General features: G+C 34.7%; 1 protein-coding gene across 1 annotated transcript in view; it reads left to right on the forward strand.

Annotated features, from left to right (window-relative positions):
* Positions 1-14,217, forward strand: part of EYS (eyes shut homolog) — a 1,726,005-nt gene that overhangs the window by 573,305 nt on the left and 1,138,483 nt on the right. The window contains exon 17 of the mRNA XM_059941649.1: positions 5,602-5,747. Coding sequence (XP_059797632.1) covers positions 5,602-5,747 — 146 coding nt within the window. The remainder of the gene's footprint in view (positions 1-5,601; positions 5,748-14,217) is intronic.

Consider the following 14,217-nt stretch of genomic DNA (forward strand, 5'->3'; position numbering starts at 1 on the left):
AGGGCAGAAATAGAGACACAGATTTAGAGAACAAACGTATGGACACCAAGGGGGGAAAGTGGCTGGGTGGGGGGGGTGGTGGTGTGAGGAATTGGGAGATTGGAATTGACATATATACAGTAATATGTATAAAATGGATAATTAATAAGAACCTGCTGTATAAAAAGTAAAATAAAATTCAAAAAAATGTGAAAAAATAATTTATTACATATTTCATGGTCTTAGTTGTTTATTTGAAATAGGATATGTTTACTATATGCATTCTTTTAAAAGTGGTTAAAGTTTCATCAAAAGGAAGAAATGTTTTAGAGACTATTAGTATACAGTACAATAACTATTATAAAATACAATGGGTCACTTAAGATGTTAATAAAAATGTTCAATTTTATTTTTTTCCCCTCAGCCTAGGTAGATGTGGTCTGCATAAAGAAGGGATGGGAACCTCCCCAGGTAATAATAGAAGGAAGTGCTGAAGGGATAGGGTCCTTTAGCCAGAGGCCAGTAGGAGGAAACATCTGGCGAGGATCCTTTGACACAACCATGCACTTTCATTTTCTAAGTGTCTGGAGGGCCAGGTTTAGTGCAGAGAGAACAAATTGGGAGTGTGCAACACTGTGCTTGCCTCTCCTAGTGAGAGATGTAGGGGTGAGTGGGGAGGGAAGAGAAAGAGAAAGGGAAGTGGGTGGAAGAGTGGGAAGGAGGGAAAGAGCGTACATATATATACATTGATTTTCCTGGGAAAGACTATACACAGAGATTCAAGGTAGAAGCTCTATTCTGGAATAAAGATTTGATCTTCATGGAAATTTGCCCTAATGTGATACAATAAATGAATATAAGTTTTAGTAAAAACTATAGAAGGATCCACAAAGCTAAACTTTAGATGGTAATTATAATTGAAAAATGAGCAAAGGAGAATTTTAGGTAGGTAAGAAAATCTAATCTTGTCATACATTCTCAAAACTACCACACAGACAAACAAACAAACAAACAAAAACTATTATGGGTTTTGTTGTGTATGTTCATTTGTTTTGTTTTTTAGACTTCACATATAAATAAAATCATATGGAATTTGTCTTTCTCTGTCTGACTTATTTTACTTAGCATAATACCGTATAAGTCCACCCATGTTTTTGCAAATGGTAACATTTCTTTCTTTTATGGCTTAATAATATTCCACTGTGTGTATATACTGCATCTTCTTTATCCATTCCTCTGCTGATGGACATTTAGGTTGCTTCCATATCTTGGTTACTGTAAATAATGCTCTTTTGAACACTAGAGTGCAGATATCTTTTCAAATTAGTGTTTTAATTTTCTTCGGGCAAATACCTAGAAAGGGAAATGCTGGATCATATGGAAGTTCTATTTTTTTTATTTTTTGAGAAACCTCCATACTGTTTTCCATAGCATCTGCAACAATTTATCTTCCTACCAACAGTGCACAAGTGTTCACTTTTCTCCACATCCTTGCCAACACTTGTTATTTCTTGTCTTTTTCTTAAAAGCCATTCTGAAAGGTGTGAAGTGATATCTCACAGACAGAAAGAACAAATTGGTGGTTGTCAGATGGATGGGAGGTGGGAGGATGAGTAAAAGAGATAAAGGGGTTTAAGAGGTACAAACTTCTATTTGTAAAATAAATAAGTCACAGGGATGTAACGTACAGCCCAGGGAATATAACCAATAATATTGTAATAACTTTGTATGGTGACAGATGGTAATTAGACTTATCATGGTGATCATTTTATTATATATTAAATATTGAATCACTATTTTGTATCCCTGAAACTAATATACAATTGTAAGTCAATTAGACTTCAATTTAAAAAAAATCCCACATCTTCACCATAGGAAGACAAAGAACATGAAAATTTTCACATTAACTGATGGAGGAAGTAAATAATAGTATGTTTAAAATAATGAAAACAACATTTCTCATTGTTCGAAAAAAGAATTGTAGACATAGAAATTGGCTAAGCTAAAATGAATCCTATTATGTCAAATTAGAAATGGGGTGTTAATATGCATTCATGCATTAATATGTATGCTTATAATATAATATACATATATACACACATACACAAAGATATAGAAATGGGCATATATGTATACATATACAGACACACATATATGTGTATATATATATACACACACATACACATACACATACACATACAAGTTATCTTGGCTTCTAAATACCACTCTTCACTTAAAGGAGCCAGGAGTCCTAGGAGAAATGGCTGATTTCACATCTAGGACTGAAAAAATGTAAGATAAACCTGGAATATCTTGCTAGAAAGTAAGGAAGTGCTCAAAGAATGATGGAGACGGGTCAAAAGGATACAAGAGACAGCTTGAAGAGGTTCCCACTATCCGAATCTCACACAAACTGAGTAACAAAATCAATAATAATAGTTACATATTTGACACAGTGAATAAAATAAAACTCATGAATTCATATAGCTACAAATCAATAACTGAATAAATGAACAAATGAATAAATGAATGAAAGAAAATGTAAAGCTCTTCCTAACAGTCAAAAGTCATCTGGTAAATGTAGAATAAATGATGAGTTAGAAAAGTATCATTTGGCAAATTATATAGAGATGATTCAGTTAGGACCATCAATAGAGAACATCTCCTATTTTAAGTTGGTTGAAATCTCCAGATTCTAGGGTACTGATTTGATCACAAAACCACTCAGGAACCTTTCTATAATCACAGAAAATGAAATTTGGGTGGCAAAATACAAGGGATATGGATATTTCTTCATTTTCAAAATTAGAGAAATAAAGGAGAGACAGAAAGAGAGGAAGCTCTATAAATTTAATGAATAAATTGCTATTTAGATTAGATTGAGAAAGTCAGTGATCATTATTATAAATCTATCATTGAGAAGAAAGATGTCCTAAAATAACTTCTAATATTCAACATTTCAGACTACCAAGTAGATTTTGCAACTTTTGGCAATATGATAGAACTGTCCTAAATACCTGCAACAATGTATAAATTGAAATTAAAGTCATTATGTTATGTATTTTGTAGTAATACAACATTTTCAAGTTTATCAGTATGAAAAAAATTATGTCCTGGACATACCTTTTACTGCCATATCTGAGAACACTGTGCCCATCTCCAGCCTACTCTATGATCCCTTGGAATCATCATGGGTTCACTGAGAACACACAACAGCAATCAAGGACAATATCATTAGCAAGTATATTTTGATTTTAGCAAGGATTTACAAGATTCGTTATGGATAGGAAGATATTAGTCAGATAGTGGAGATGGAGAAAATTTTCCCCATTTGAACATAACTTCAGGGAGTCATAGTAACTGGATTAACGTTACCCTAAAAAAGTGGTTATAGTCATTTCCTTACCATGTTGAGAGCTCTTGAGAAGTACAGTACTCTTTTATACCAGCATGACATTATACATGCAATTTTAGTGCCTTCTGTCCAACAGATTCAAAGATTCCACTCTTTCTTTATGATTAACTGGTAAAACCTTTTCTGTCAGTTTCTCTAGAAGTTAGCTCTGTTTTTATAGGATTGTACACCTGTCTCTATTGGCATATCTTTACTGTCCTGGTTTACATGTCCATGTCCCTAAATTGTCTATGAGACTTTCAAAAGCAAAACCAAGCTTATTTACACTTGGATCTGGGTATATGACTAATGTTTGGCATTCAGTAAATTAATGTGTGGTGAATTGGGAGCTTGGATATATTAGATTTCTGGTGGTTATGATTTTTGTTGAAATTATGATTATGTCAAAACAATTAGGAAGAGGTTCCCTTAGAAAATCAGAATAAAAATCTGTCTCAAAAGCACTGAGGGACTTCCCTGGTGGTCCAATGCTTAAGACTCTGTGCTTCCACTGCAGGGGGCATGGGTTCGATCCCTGATCAGGGAACTAAGATCCTGCATGCCATGGTGCAGCCAAAAGAAAGAAAAAAGCATTGAAAGGATATTTGATAAAGCTTTTTTCTAGACTTCTACAAGAGGGGGGGGAGAATTGCAACTATATAGAGCTTGTTTTGCTAAGTGCACTTTTCTCTTAATTTAATTTTATCTATAGAAATTCGTTCCATGTTTTCATTAATATTTTTATGAATATAGAAGTTAAATTAGGAAAGACTAAATTATCTTGTTTCTTCCTCTTAACATTATTTATTGGTTTTATCATCAATTATTTGGTTGTTGCTTTTACTGTTGCTATTCCACCAACACATAACTAAAACTAGTCACAATTCATCTAAGGAGGATTCGTCTTCTCCCTTCTGGTAAACAGATACAGACTGACTAGATGTTTAAACATAAACTTGGTGGGCACAATATCCAAAAAGAGACTGAGAATAAATTCAAAGTGATCTTGCCACATGTACTTATATTTGTAGCTGCTACAGCTTAGACTAAAGAGGAAATAAGTCAAGAGTTGATTGAGACAGGATCTCAATCAATAGAAAGAAATGCACATAAGAACAAAGAAACACTTCCAAGCAATAGTTGAGGACAAATCTGAACTCAGTAACTCAGAGTCATCAGAGGCTGATGCATAAGATAAAGAGGGGACAGCTGGACATTGAAAGGGGGTTCAGGTGAAGTTTCTGGAAGTCATCCTCAATGACAAGGCTTTTGAGAGTCCCTCCGTCCATTAAGTTCATGACACTTTGAACCCGACATCTAATCATTGAATAACATTCAATTTCTGCAACATCTGCTACTATAATTAATCACTAATGAAATTGTTTTTGTTAAAAGAATTAAAAAATAATAATCAGAAGGACTTTAGTATCAGGAAAAAAATGTTATTCAATCCATGGAGAGAATAATTTTCAATTTTCAACATAGAATATAGTTAAAGGTGATATTTATACTATAACGAAACAAATACAGGTACAGAATTAAGCTCAATAGTATCTATGAAATTCCAGTAATTTTTTAACCAAATACATTCATTTTAAAAAACACTCACACATAAAGAACTTTTAAGGAGAAAATTATCTAGAAGATTGTTGGAGGAGGTCATCAAGTGGACTTGACCTTCGGTTGACTCATGAGCTGGACCAGGGCAATGGGAGGCTTCTAACTCCATCCCCATTCTTGATATGTGCATCCTCCCACCGTTCCCATACTAGGAGCCACATCAAGGATACAGCCTTGAGATGATAATGTGTTATTGAGACCATCTGGATGGTACACGACTGATCCTCCTTAAGGTGTCTATATAAACTCCTAAGGTTCTGGTGGGCAGGTTCAGAGATCTACTCATCTTGTGACCGCCCAAGACAAGCTTCTGATTTAAGTTCCCTTACTTATTAAACCTGCCATCTACTGATCTGGGGTGGTCTGCCTCTTTCTTTGGTTTATTCTTGCTCTCTATATATGGGGCCAGTTTCGAATTTGACTTGGGGAACTCCCGAGGTTTTGAACCAAAAAAGGTGAATTGTATTTTCTTCAAAGAAAAAAATAAAATGGAAATATTTCAATTTCTGTACATTTAGTTAAAAGTCTGAAATTTAATATATATATATGAATTATGTATATAATGAAATGCTTTTTGGTGTTATATTATTTCTCTTTTTTTTCTCTAGACTTCTATGTAATTGTGAACCTGAGTATCATGGATCTTTTTGTGAACTGGATATAAATGAATGTGAAATCTCACCTTGTCCTGATGGAGAAAATTGTGTCAAAAGAACAGGTGGATACATCTGCCTCTGTGCTCCTGGTTATTCAGGTAAATTTCTACCTGCTCTGTCTGTATCAACATGTTGGTTGTAAATAACTGTCACCCTCATATCTACTCTGCAAATCCTGAACTAACTTCTTCCATTCAAGTGGGGCAGGAGGGTCAAGAGGCTCTTTGTCTCTTGTAAAAGAAACTAGTAAAAACAAAAATTATGCTTTTTAATCTAAAATTCACTAAATATTAAGAAATATATGAATTATACATCAAGGTATTTTACATTTTTATGCTTTTTTGAATTGAACTTTATCTAAAGTATGTTTATATGTTTGTAATACAGAAAAGGCATTGTTGTATGAATAATCTAAGAGAAATAGTACTGTTATATCCATTACATAAATGTTACTTTAAAAAAATATAAAGAGTAAGTTTAGCTCTTTTAAACATACTTATATGCTAGAAATCAATCAGGGAGCCCTTGTGAATTTAAAGTTCCAGGAGAAAAATACGACTTGGAGTCAGTTGCCTCAATATCAATCATTCCACAACATAAATTCTATCCAAAAATAAATGCAAAAGTCATCAATGAACTTAGGAAAGAACATTAGCCCTCTAAACTTCTGCTGAGAAATTGTTTTTATGAAATACAAAAAGCTATATTGTTTTGGCATACCAATATTAATTATGTGGGCCCAGCAAGAATGTATTCAAATCTCAAATCATAATTTATTAATGTCTGAATTCTTCACCACTGGGATCTTTCGGGTTTCTTTCCTGAGAGAAGCTGGCTAAGTGAATCTAATATTAGATTCTATACTCTTAGGAGTAAAAGAAAAAAAAAAAAAAACTAGAAATATAGAAATGATATTGAAAAGCAAAACTGATAAAGAACTAGAAGCATTTCCAGTGAATAAGTGGTCAAAAGCAATAGGAAACTGACACCTGAACAAAAAATATGCAGGTGTCTTCCTGGGGAATAATGACAGCTTCAGAAAAGGTTACCTTGGTAACAATTGTTACAGACACAGAAGTGTTGGCTGAAACTAAAAAAAAAAAAAAAAAGTGAACTACAATCTACAGATGTTATTACATAAATAAGAAGCAATACATTTTGGCTATAAAAGTATCTTTTCTAAATTTCATATTGCCCCTCATCTTCCAAATTATTGAGATTTGTACTTGGGACCACACGTATCCAACTAGCAATATCATTCCCCATGCTATTGTTTTGCAGCTGCTACCACGCTAACATTGTTAAAATAAGAAATGACACACTGAGCTGAATATGACTGAGAAACATGTTTTGTAAAATTACTTGATATAACACATTGTTCTGATACTTTAAATTCATCCTAAAATTTGAAGGATTAATGTGTTCTTTGTTTTTCTTTTCACAACCTATTTCACTGCAAGCTAAGGTTCTTAGCATTGTTTCAAAATCTAAGATTGAGTTGCCAATTAGACACCCCAGTGTAGAAGCTGAGTGCACAGCTGGCTGTATGAGGTGGTCTCCAATTGAAATATACATGTGGGAGTCTTCAGATATACAACTGTGGTGCTGGGTAGGCTCACAAAAGAGTGAGTGTGGATAGAAGAGAGAAGAGGACCAAGGACTGAGCCCAGAGGCACTGCGATATTTAGGGTTCCAGGGGAGAAGGAAGAACTCGCAAAGGAAATTCAAAAGAGCAGTCAGTGATACAGGAGGAAAAACAAGAGCAGATAGAGTTTGGAAAGGCATGTAAATTATTTCAAGTAGAGAGAGTGATCAACGTTGTCAAATATTATTATGTCAAGTAAAATAAGGACTAAGTATTAACCATTGGCGTTAGCAGTACAAACGGCATTGGTGACACTGTCAAGGACGCAGTTTTGCTGGAGTGGAGGGTGCAAAATTCTGTTTGAAGTGGATTTAAGAGAAAATGTGAGAAAAGTGCTGAGATGAATACACAGTTTATTAAAGGAATATTTTTATTTTTAAAGAAGGGAACAAGAAATGGAGCAGTAGTTTGAGGACAGAGTGAGATTGAAAATGAAAGGTTTAATTTTTACGTTTTGTTTGTTTTTAATTTACATGCTCATTAAATGATGCTGACTCTTGTGTGGAGAATGAAGTAGAGAGTTCCAGTAATAGTAGTAGAGAGACATATCAGAAAGCTTTGGAAATGGTCCAGGTGACAGATTATAGCGAGTTAGATTAGCACTGCCCAGCAGAGCTGGTGAGACATGCCCTCACCTCATATGTGCTCCATAAATATTCATGAATGATGAACATTTAATAAAATATAAATAATAAAGTGTATCACTGAACTAAATATCATTTTATAAATCATTGATGAATCAAATTATGTCCCCTTTTTATTTTTAATGAAAAAACTTCAACCTCCTCTCATTGATTCATTGGGTTCTGAAACACTGTATTTTCAGTTATTTGGGGGTCTCAAGCTTTTTTCGGATGATGTTCACATAAACCCACATTCATATAACACGTATGTGTAACTGATTCCTGGGAAAGCCACTTAAGGAATAATGATTCCATGCGCTTCCTTTCAAGCTCTAAATTGGATTTTGTGTGGCCTGTTTCCCAAGGAAAATTTGAATTTTGAACTCAGCAAATTATGCTTACTTTTTGGTTAACTCTATTGTAGGCTTCTCATATTGGAAGAAATGAGTTTTCTTCTTAATTTCAAAAAGATTTGTTGGAAGTTTACAATACCCAACTCACAGGCCATTATGAAGGGGGTCTCACACCTGGTTTGGTGGTCTACTATATGACCCCTCAGTTGAAATCACTATGCAGTAACTGGTGTAGCCAAAGTCTCTCTGTAGATGTAGTCAATTCTGAGTTGATTTAACCTTTATTTCAGGCTAGGTGTATCAGAGACTGGCAACTGCTAGACTGTTTCCTGGAAGGGTTGGAAGATTCAATTCTCATACTTCTTCTAGAAAGCTATGATCATAAAAAATAATTCATTCATATCTACTCTCTCACTAATATACATGTATTTGAGACAGATCATAACTTAACATGGTATAGAGCAGATATATTAATTGCCATAGGGAAAAATTATGTAGAAAAGCGATTATAAAGGGCTGGAATAAGGTTAGGAGTTGGGGAGGTGAATTTAAAGAAAACAATCAGAAAAGGCCTTGAAAAAAACTGGTTTGGACTGAGATTGAAATGCCATTTACATATTGGTAGATACATATATATGTGTATAGATAAAGAAATAGATTGAGAGATATCAAAAATCAAAATTGTACTTAATAAACTATAAAGGTGAGAATATTTCCCTAATAACAGATATTTATATTTTATACATAATCGGACCATTAAGAGATGTGCTACAGCCAGTGGCAGCAGCATGGCATGACATTAGCTGAAGAGATGAGCAGGAAACTCAAAGCACTCTCAAGAATTCTTGTTCACTGACGCCACATTCAAACCTCATTTTTGCCTCTTCCTCCCACCAAATCCTTATCTCCTTTTTGCCCAACCTAATTCCATGGCTCACAGTTATAACCACTGCCTTACTTGCATTATCCTGCCTCTGTCTCCTTCCATAACGCTCGCCTCAAAACACCTCTATCCTGAAGTTAATCCCAACTTCCCATATATTTTTCATTCACATGGGTGTCATAGAACAGGAGAAAAAAACACAAGTATGTGTACACACACACACACACACACACACATGCACACACAGACTCTCACACTCTACATTGGTTGTTCTTACTTTGACTTCCTGACCACAGAACTCAAGGAAGCCGTTGGCTGCCTCTGAATGCTGCTTCTCACTAATCAATCCAGTTTCCCAGCATCCTAGCTTATTATTTCTGGCTCTCTCTTCTCTTTTTAAATTCCCATCAATCTTCCATCTACTTAAATTTCAGTTTAAATCTTTGTCTCTCATATTCCTGAGAAAGTAAAAGTGATCAGAAGAGAACTTCTTTATCTCCCCACTAACAACTAACACCCTACAGAGATCTGCAGTCATACACAGTGTTTTTCTCTGGTTTCCCTGTTCCTGTCTGTGGTTATCCCTTCTACTGGTAAATTGCTTCTGTCCTCTGTCACCTATCATTAAAGGACATTCATCCTGGCATTATTTTCTGCAACATAAATTCCTTCATCCATACTATGTCACTACTACCAGTATATAAATATTGATATTAACCTCTTTCTCATCTCATTTTTGAATCTTTCCATTTTTATATGTATATTAAACTACATTTCTTTTTTTTAAATAGAATTGTCAAATCTTTATCAATTGACATTCCCACCAACAATGCAAGAGGGTTCCCTTTTCTCCACACACTCACCAGCATTTACTGTTTGTAGATTTTGTGATGATGGCCATTCTGACCAGTGTGAGGTGAGGTCTTATTGTAGTTTTGATTTGCATTTCTTTAATGATTAGTAATGTTGAACATTTTTCATGTGTTTGTCGGCCGGCTGTTTATCTCCTTTGGAGAAATGTCTATTTAGGTCTTCCACCCATTTTTTGATTGGGTTGTTTGTTTTTTTGATATTGAGCTGCATGAGTGGTTTGTATGTTTTGGAGGTTAATCCTTTGTCAGTTGCTTCGTTTGCAAATATTTTCTCCCATCCTGAGGGTTGTTTTTTTGTATTGTTTATGGTTTCCTTTGCTGTGCAAAATCTTTTAAGTTTAATTAGGTCCCATATTTTTGTGTTTTTTTTACTCTCATTACTCTAAGAGGTGGGTCAAAAAAGATCTTGCTGCGATTTATGTCAAAGAGTGTCCTGCCTATGTTTTTCTCTAAGAGTTTTATACAGTCTGGCCTTACATTTAGGTATTTAATCCACTTTGAGTTTATTTTTGTGTTTGGTTTAGGGAGTGTTCTAATTTCATTTTTTTACATGTAGCTGTCCAGTTTTCCCAGCACCACTTATTGAAGAGGCTGTCTTTTCTCCATTGTATATTCTTGCATCCTTTAACAAAAATAAGGTGACCATATGTGCGTGGGTGTATCTCTGGGCTTTCTGTCCTGTTCCATTGATCTATATTTCTGTTTTGGTGCCAGTACCATACTGTCTTGATTACTGTAGCTTTGTAGTATAGTCTGAAGTCAGGGAGTCTGATTCTTCCAGCTCCGTTTTTTTCCCTCAAGACTGCTTTGGCTATTCGGGGTCTTTTGTGTCTCCATACAAATTGTACATTTTTTTGTTCTAATTATGTGAAAAATGCCATTGGTAATTTGATAGGGCTTGCATTGAATCTGTAGTTTGCTTTGGGTACTATAGTCATTTTCACAATACTGATTCTTCCAATCCAAGAACATAGTGTGTCTCCCCATCTGTTTGTGTCATATTTGATTTCTTTTTTACTTTTTAAATTATATTTATTTATTTTTTACACAGCAGGTTCTTATTAGTTATCTATTTTACACATATTAGTGTATATATATGAATCCCAATCTTCCAATTCATCCCACCAACACCATCTCCACTTTCCCCCCTTGGTGTCCATACATTTGTTCTCTACATCTGTGTATCTATTTCTGCCTTGCAACCGGTTCATCACTACCATTTTTCTAGATTCCACATACATATGTTAATATACGATATTTGTTTTTCTCTTTCTGACTTACTTCACTCTGTATGACAGTCTCCAGGTCCATCCATGTGTCTGCAAATCACCCAATTCCATTTCATTTTATGGCTAATTAATATTCCATTGTATATATGTATCACATCTTCTTTATCCATTCATCTGTTGATGGGCATTTAGGTTGCTTCTGTGACCTGGCTATTGTAAATAGTACTTCATTGAACATTGGGGTGCATGTGTCTTTTTGAATTATGGTTTTCTCTGGGTATATGCCCAGTAGTGGTATTGCTGGGTCATATGGTAATTCTATTTTTAGTTTTTCAGGAACCTCCATACTGTTCTCCATAGTGGCTGTATCAATTTACACTCCTACCAACAGTGTAGGAGGGTTCCCTTTTCTCCACACCCTCTCCAGCATTTGCTGTTTGCAGATTTTTTGATGATGCCCATTCTAACTGGTGTGAGGTGATACCTCATTGTAGTTTTGATTTGCATTTCTCTAATAATTAGTGATGTTAAGCAGCCTTTCATGTGACTCTGGACCATCTGTATGTCTTCTTCGGTGAAATGTCTATTTAGGTCTTCTGCCCATTTTTTGATTGGGTTGTTTATTTTCTTAAATATTGAGCTGCATGTGCTGTTTATATATTTTGGTAATTAATCCTTTGTCCATTGATTCTTTTGTAAATATTTTCTCCCATTCTGAAGGTTGTCTTTTTATCTTGTTTATAGTTTCCTTTGCTGTGCAAAAGCTTTTAAGTTTCATTAGGTCCCATCTGTTTACTTTTGTTTTTATTTCCATTACTCTAGGAAGTGGGTCAAAAATGATCTTTCTGTGGTTTATGTCAAAGATTGTTCTTCCTATGTTTTCCTCTAAGAGTTTTATAGTGTCCACTCTTACATTTAGGTCTTTAATACATTTGAGTTTATTTTTGAGTGTAGTGTTAGGGAGTGTTCTAATTTCTTTCTTTTACATGTAGCTGTCCAGTTTTCCCAGCACCACTTATTGAAGAGACTGTCTTCTCTCCACTGTATATCCTTGCCTCCTTTGTCATAGATTAGTTGGCCATAAGTGTGTGGGTTTATCTCTGGCCTTTCTCTCCTATTCCATTGATCTATATTTCTGTTTTTGTGCCAGTACCATATTGTCTTGATTAAACAATCTAACCTTACACCTAAAGGAACTAGACAAAGAAGAATGAACAAAACCCAAAGTTAGCAGAAGGAAAGAAATCATAAATATCAGAGCAGAAATAAATGAAATAGAAACAAAGAAAACAATAACAAAGATCAATAAAACTAAAAGCTGGTTCTTCATGAAGATAAACAAAATTGATAAACCTTTAGCCAGACTCATCAGGAAAAAGAGGGAGAGGACTCAAATCAATAAAATCAGAAATGAAAAAGGGGAGGTTACAATGGACACCGCAGAAATACACAGCATCATAAGAGACTACTACAAGCAACTTTATGCCAATAAAATGGACAACCTATAAGAAATGGACAAATTCTTAGAAAGGTGTAAGTTTCCAAGACTGAACCAGGAAGAAACAGAAAATATGAACAGACCAATCACAACTAATGAAATTGAAACTGTGATTAAAATTTTTTCAACAAACAAAAGTTCAGGCTTCAGAGGTGAATTCTATCAAACATTTAGAGAAGAGCTAACGCCTATCCTTCTCAAATACTTCCAAAAAATTTCAGAGGAAAGAACAATCCCAAACTTATTCTATGAGCCCACCATCACCCTGATACCAAAACCAGACAAAGATACTACAAAAAAAAGAAAATTATGGACCAATCTAGTTGATGAATAAAGATGATTTCTTTCATCAGTATCTTATAGTTTTCTGAGGACTGGGCTTTTACCTCCTTAGGCGAAAGGAGAGCTGTCTAGGTAGAACAGTATGGAGGTTCCTTAGGAAACTAAAAATAGAACTATCATGTGACCCAGCAATCCCACTACTGGGCATATACCCTGAGAAAACCATAATTAAAAAAGACACATGCACTCCAATGTTCATTGCAGCACTATTTACAATAGCCAGGACATGGTAACAACCTAAATGTCCATCAAAGAAGGAATGGATAAAGAAGATGTGGTACATATATACAATGGAATGTCCCTCAGCCACAAAAAGGAATGAAATTGGGTCATTTGTAGAGACGTGGATGGACCTAGAGCCTGTCAGAAAGAATGAAGTAAATAAGAAAGAGCAAAACAAATATCGTATATTAACACATGTATGTGGAACCTGAAAAAAAATTGGTATAGATGATCTTATTTACAAAGCAGAAATAGAGACACAGATGTAGAGAACAAATGTATGGATAGCAAGGAGGTAAGGGGGGTGGGATGAATTGGCAGATTGGGATTGACATATATACTCTATTGATGCTATATATAAAATAGATAACTAATGAGAACCTACTGTATAGCAGAGTGAACTCTACTAAATGCTCTGCGGTGACCTAAATGGAAAGGAAATCCAAAAAAGAGGGATATATGTATACATATAGCTGATTCACTTTGCTATACAGTAGAAACTAACTCAACATTGTAAAGCAACTATACTCCAATAAAAATTAAAAAAAAAAATAATTATCAAATCTGTTTTCTATATTGAGTATCCATTTCCTAACTTACCATTCCCTTCAAACCTATTCCCAATTTGCTTTTAATCCCAAGACTAAAATGAAACTCTTCACATCGTAGGTCACCAGCTAGCACCACATGGACAAATTCGAAAGCAAATTCTCCTTCCTCGTTTTAGTCATATTTTCAGTAGCATTTTACACATTCCTTCTACTTAAATACTTTCTGGAATTGCATTCCATGTTCCTACAATCACTAATTTCTTCACTGTTTTCTGTCTCCTCTGGTGAATACTGTACCTGTTCAGAACTTCATTCCTCCTCTCCCTTCTCTAAATACATTCATCCCTTAA

This window comes from Balaenoptera ricei, chromosome 12 (assembly GCF_028023285.1).
Source record: "Balaenoptera ricei isolate mBalRic1 chromosome 12, mBalRic1.hap2, whole genome shotgun sequence".
In the NCBI taxonomy this organism is placed as follows: domain Eukaryota; kingdom Metazoa; phylum Chordata; class Mammalia; order Artiodactyla; family Balaenopteridae; genus Balaenoptera; species Balaenoptera ricei.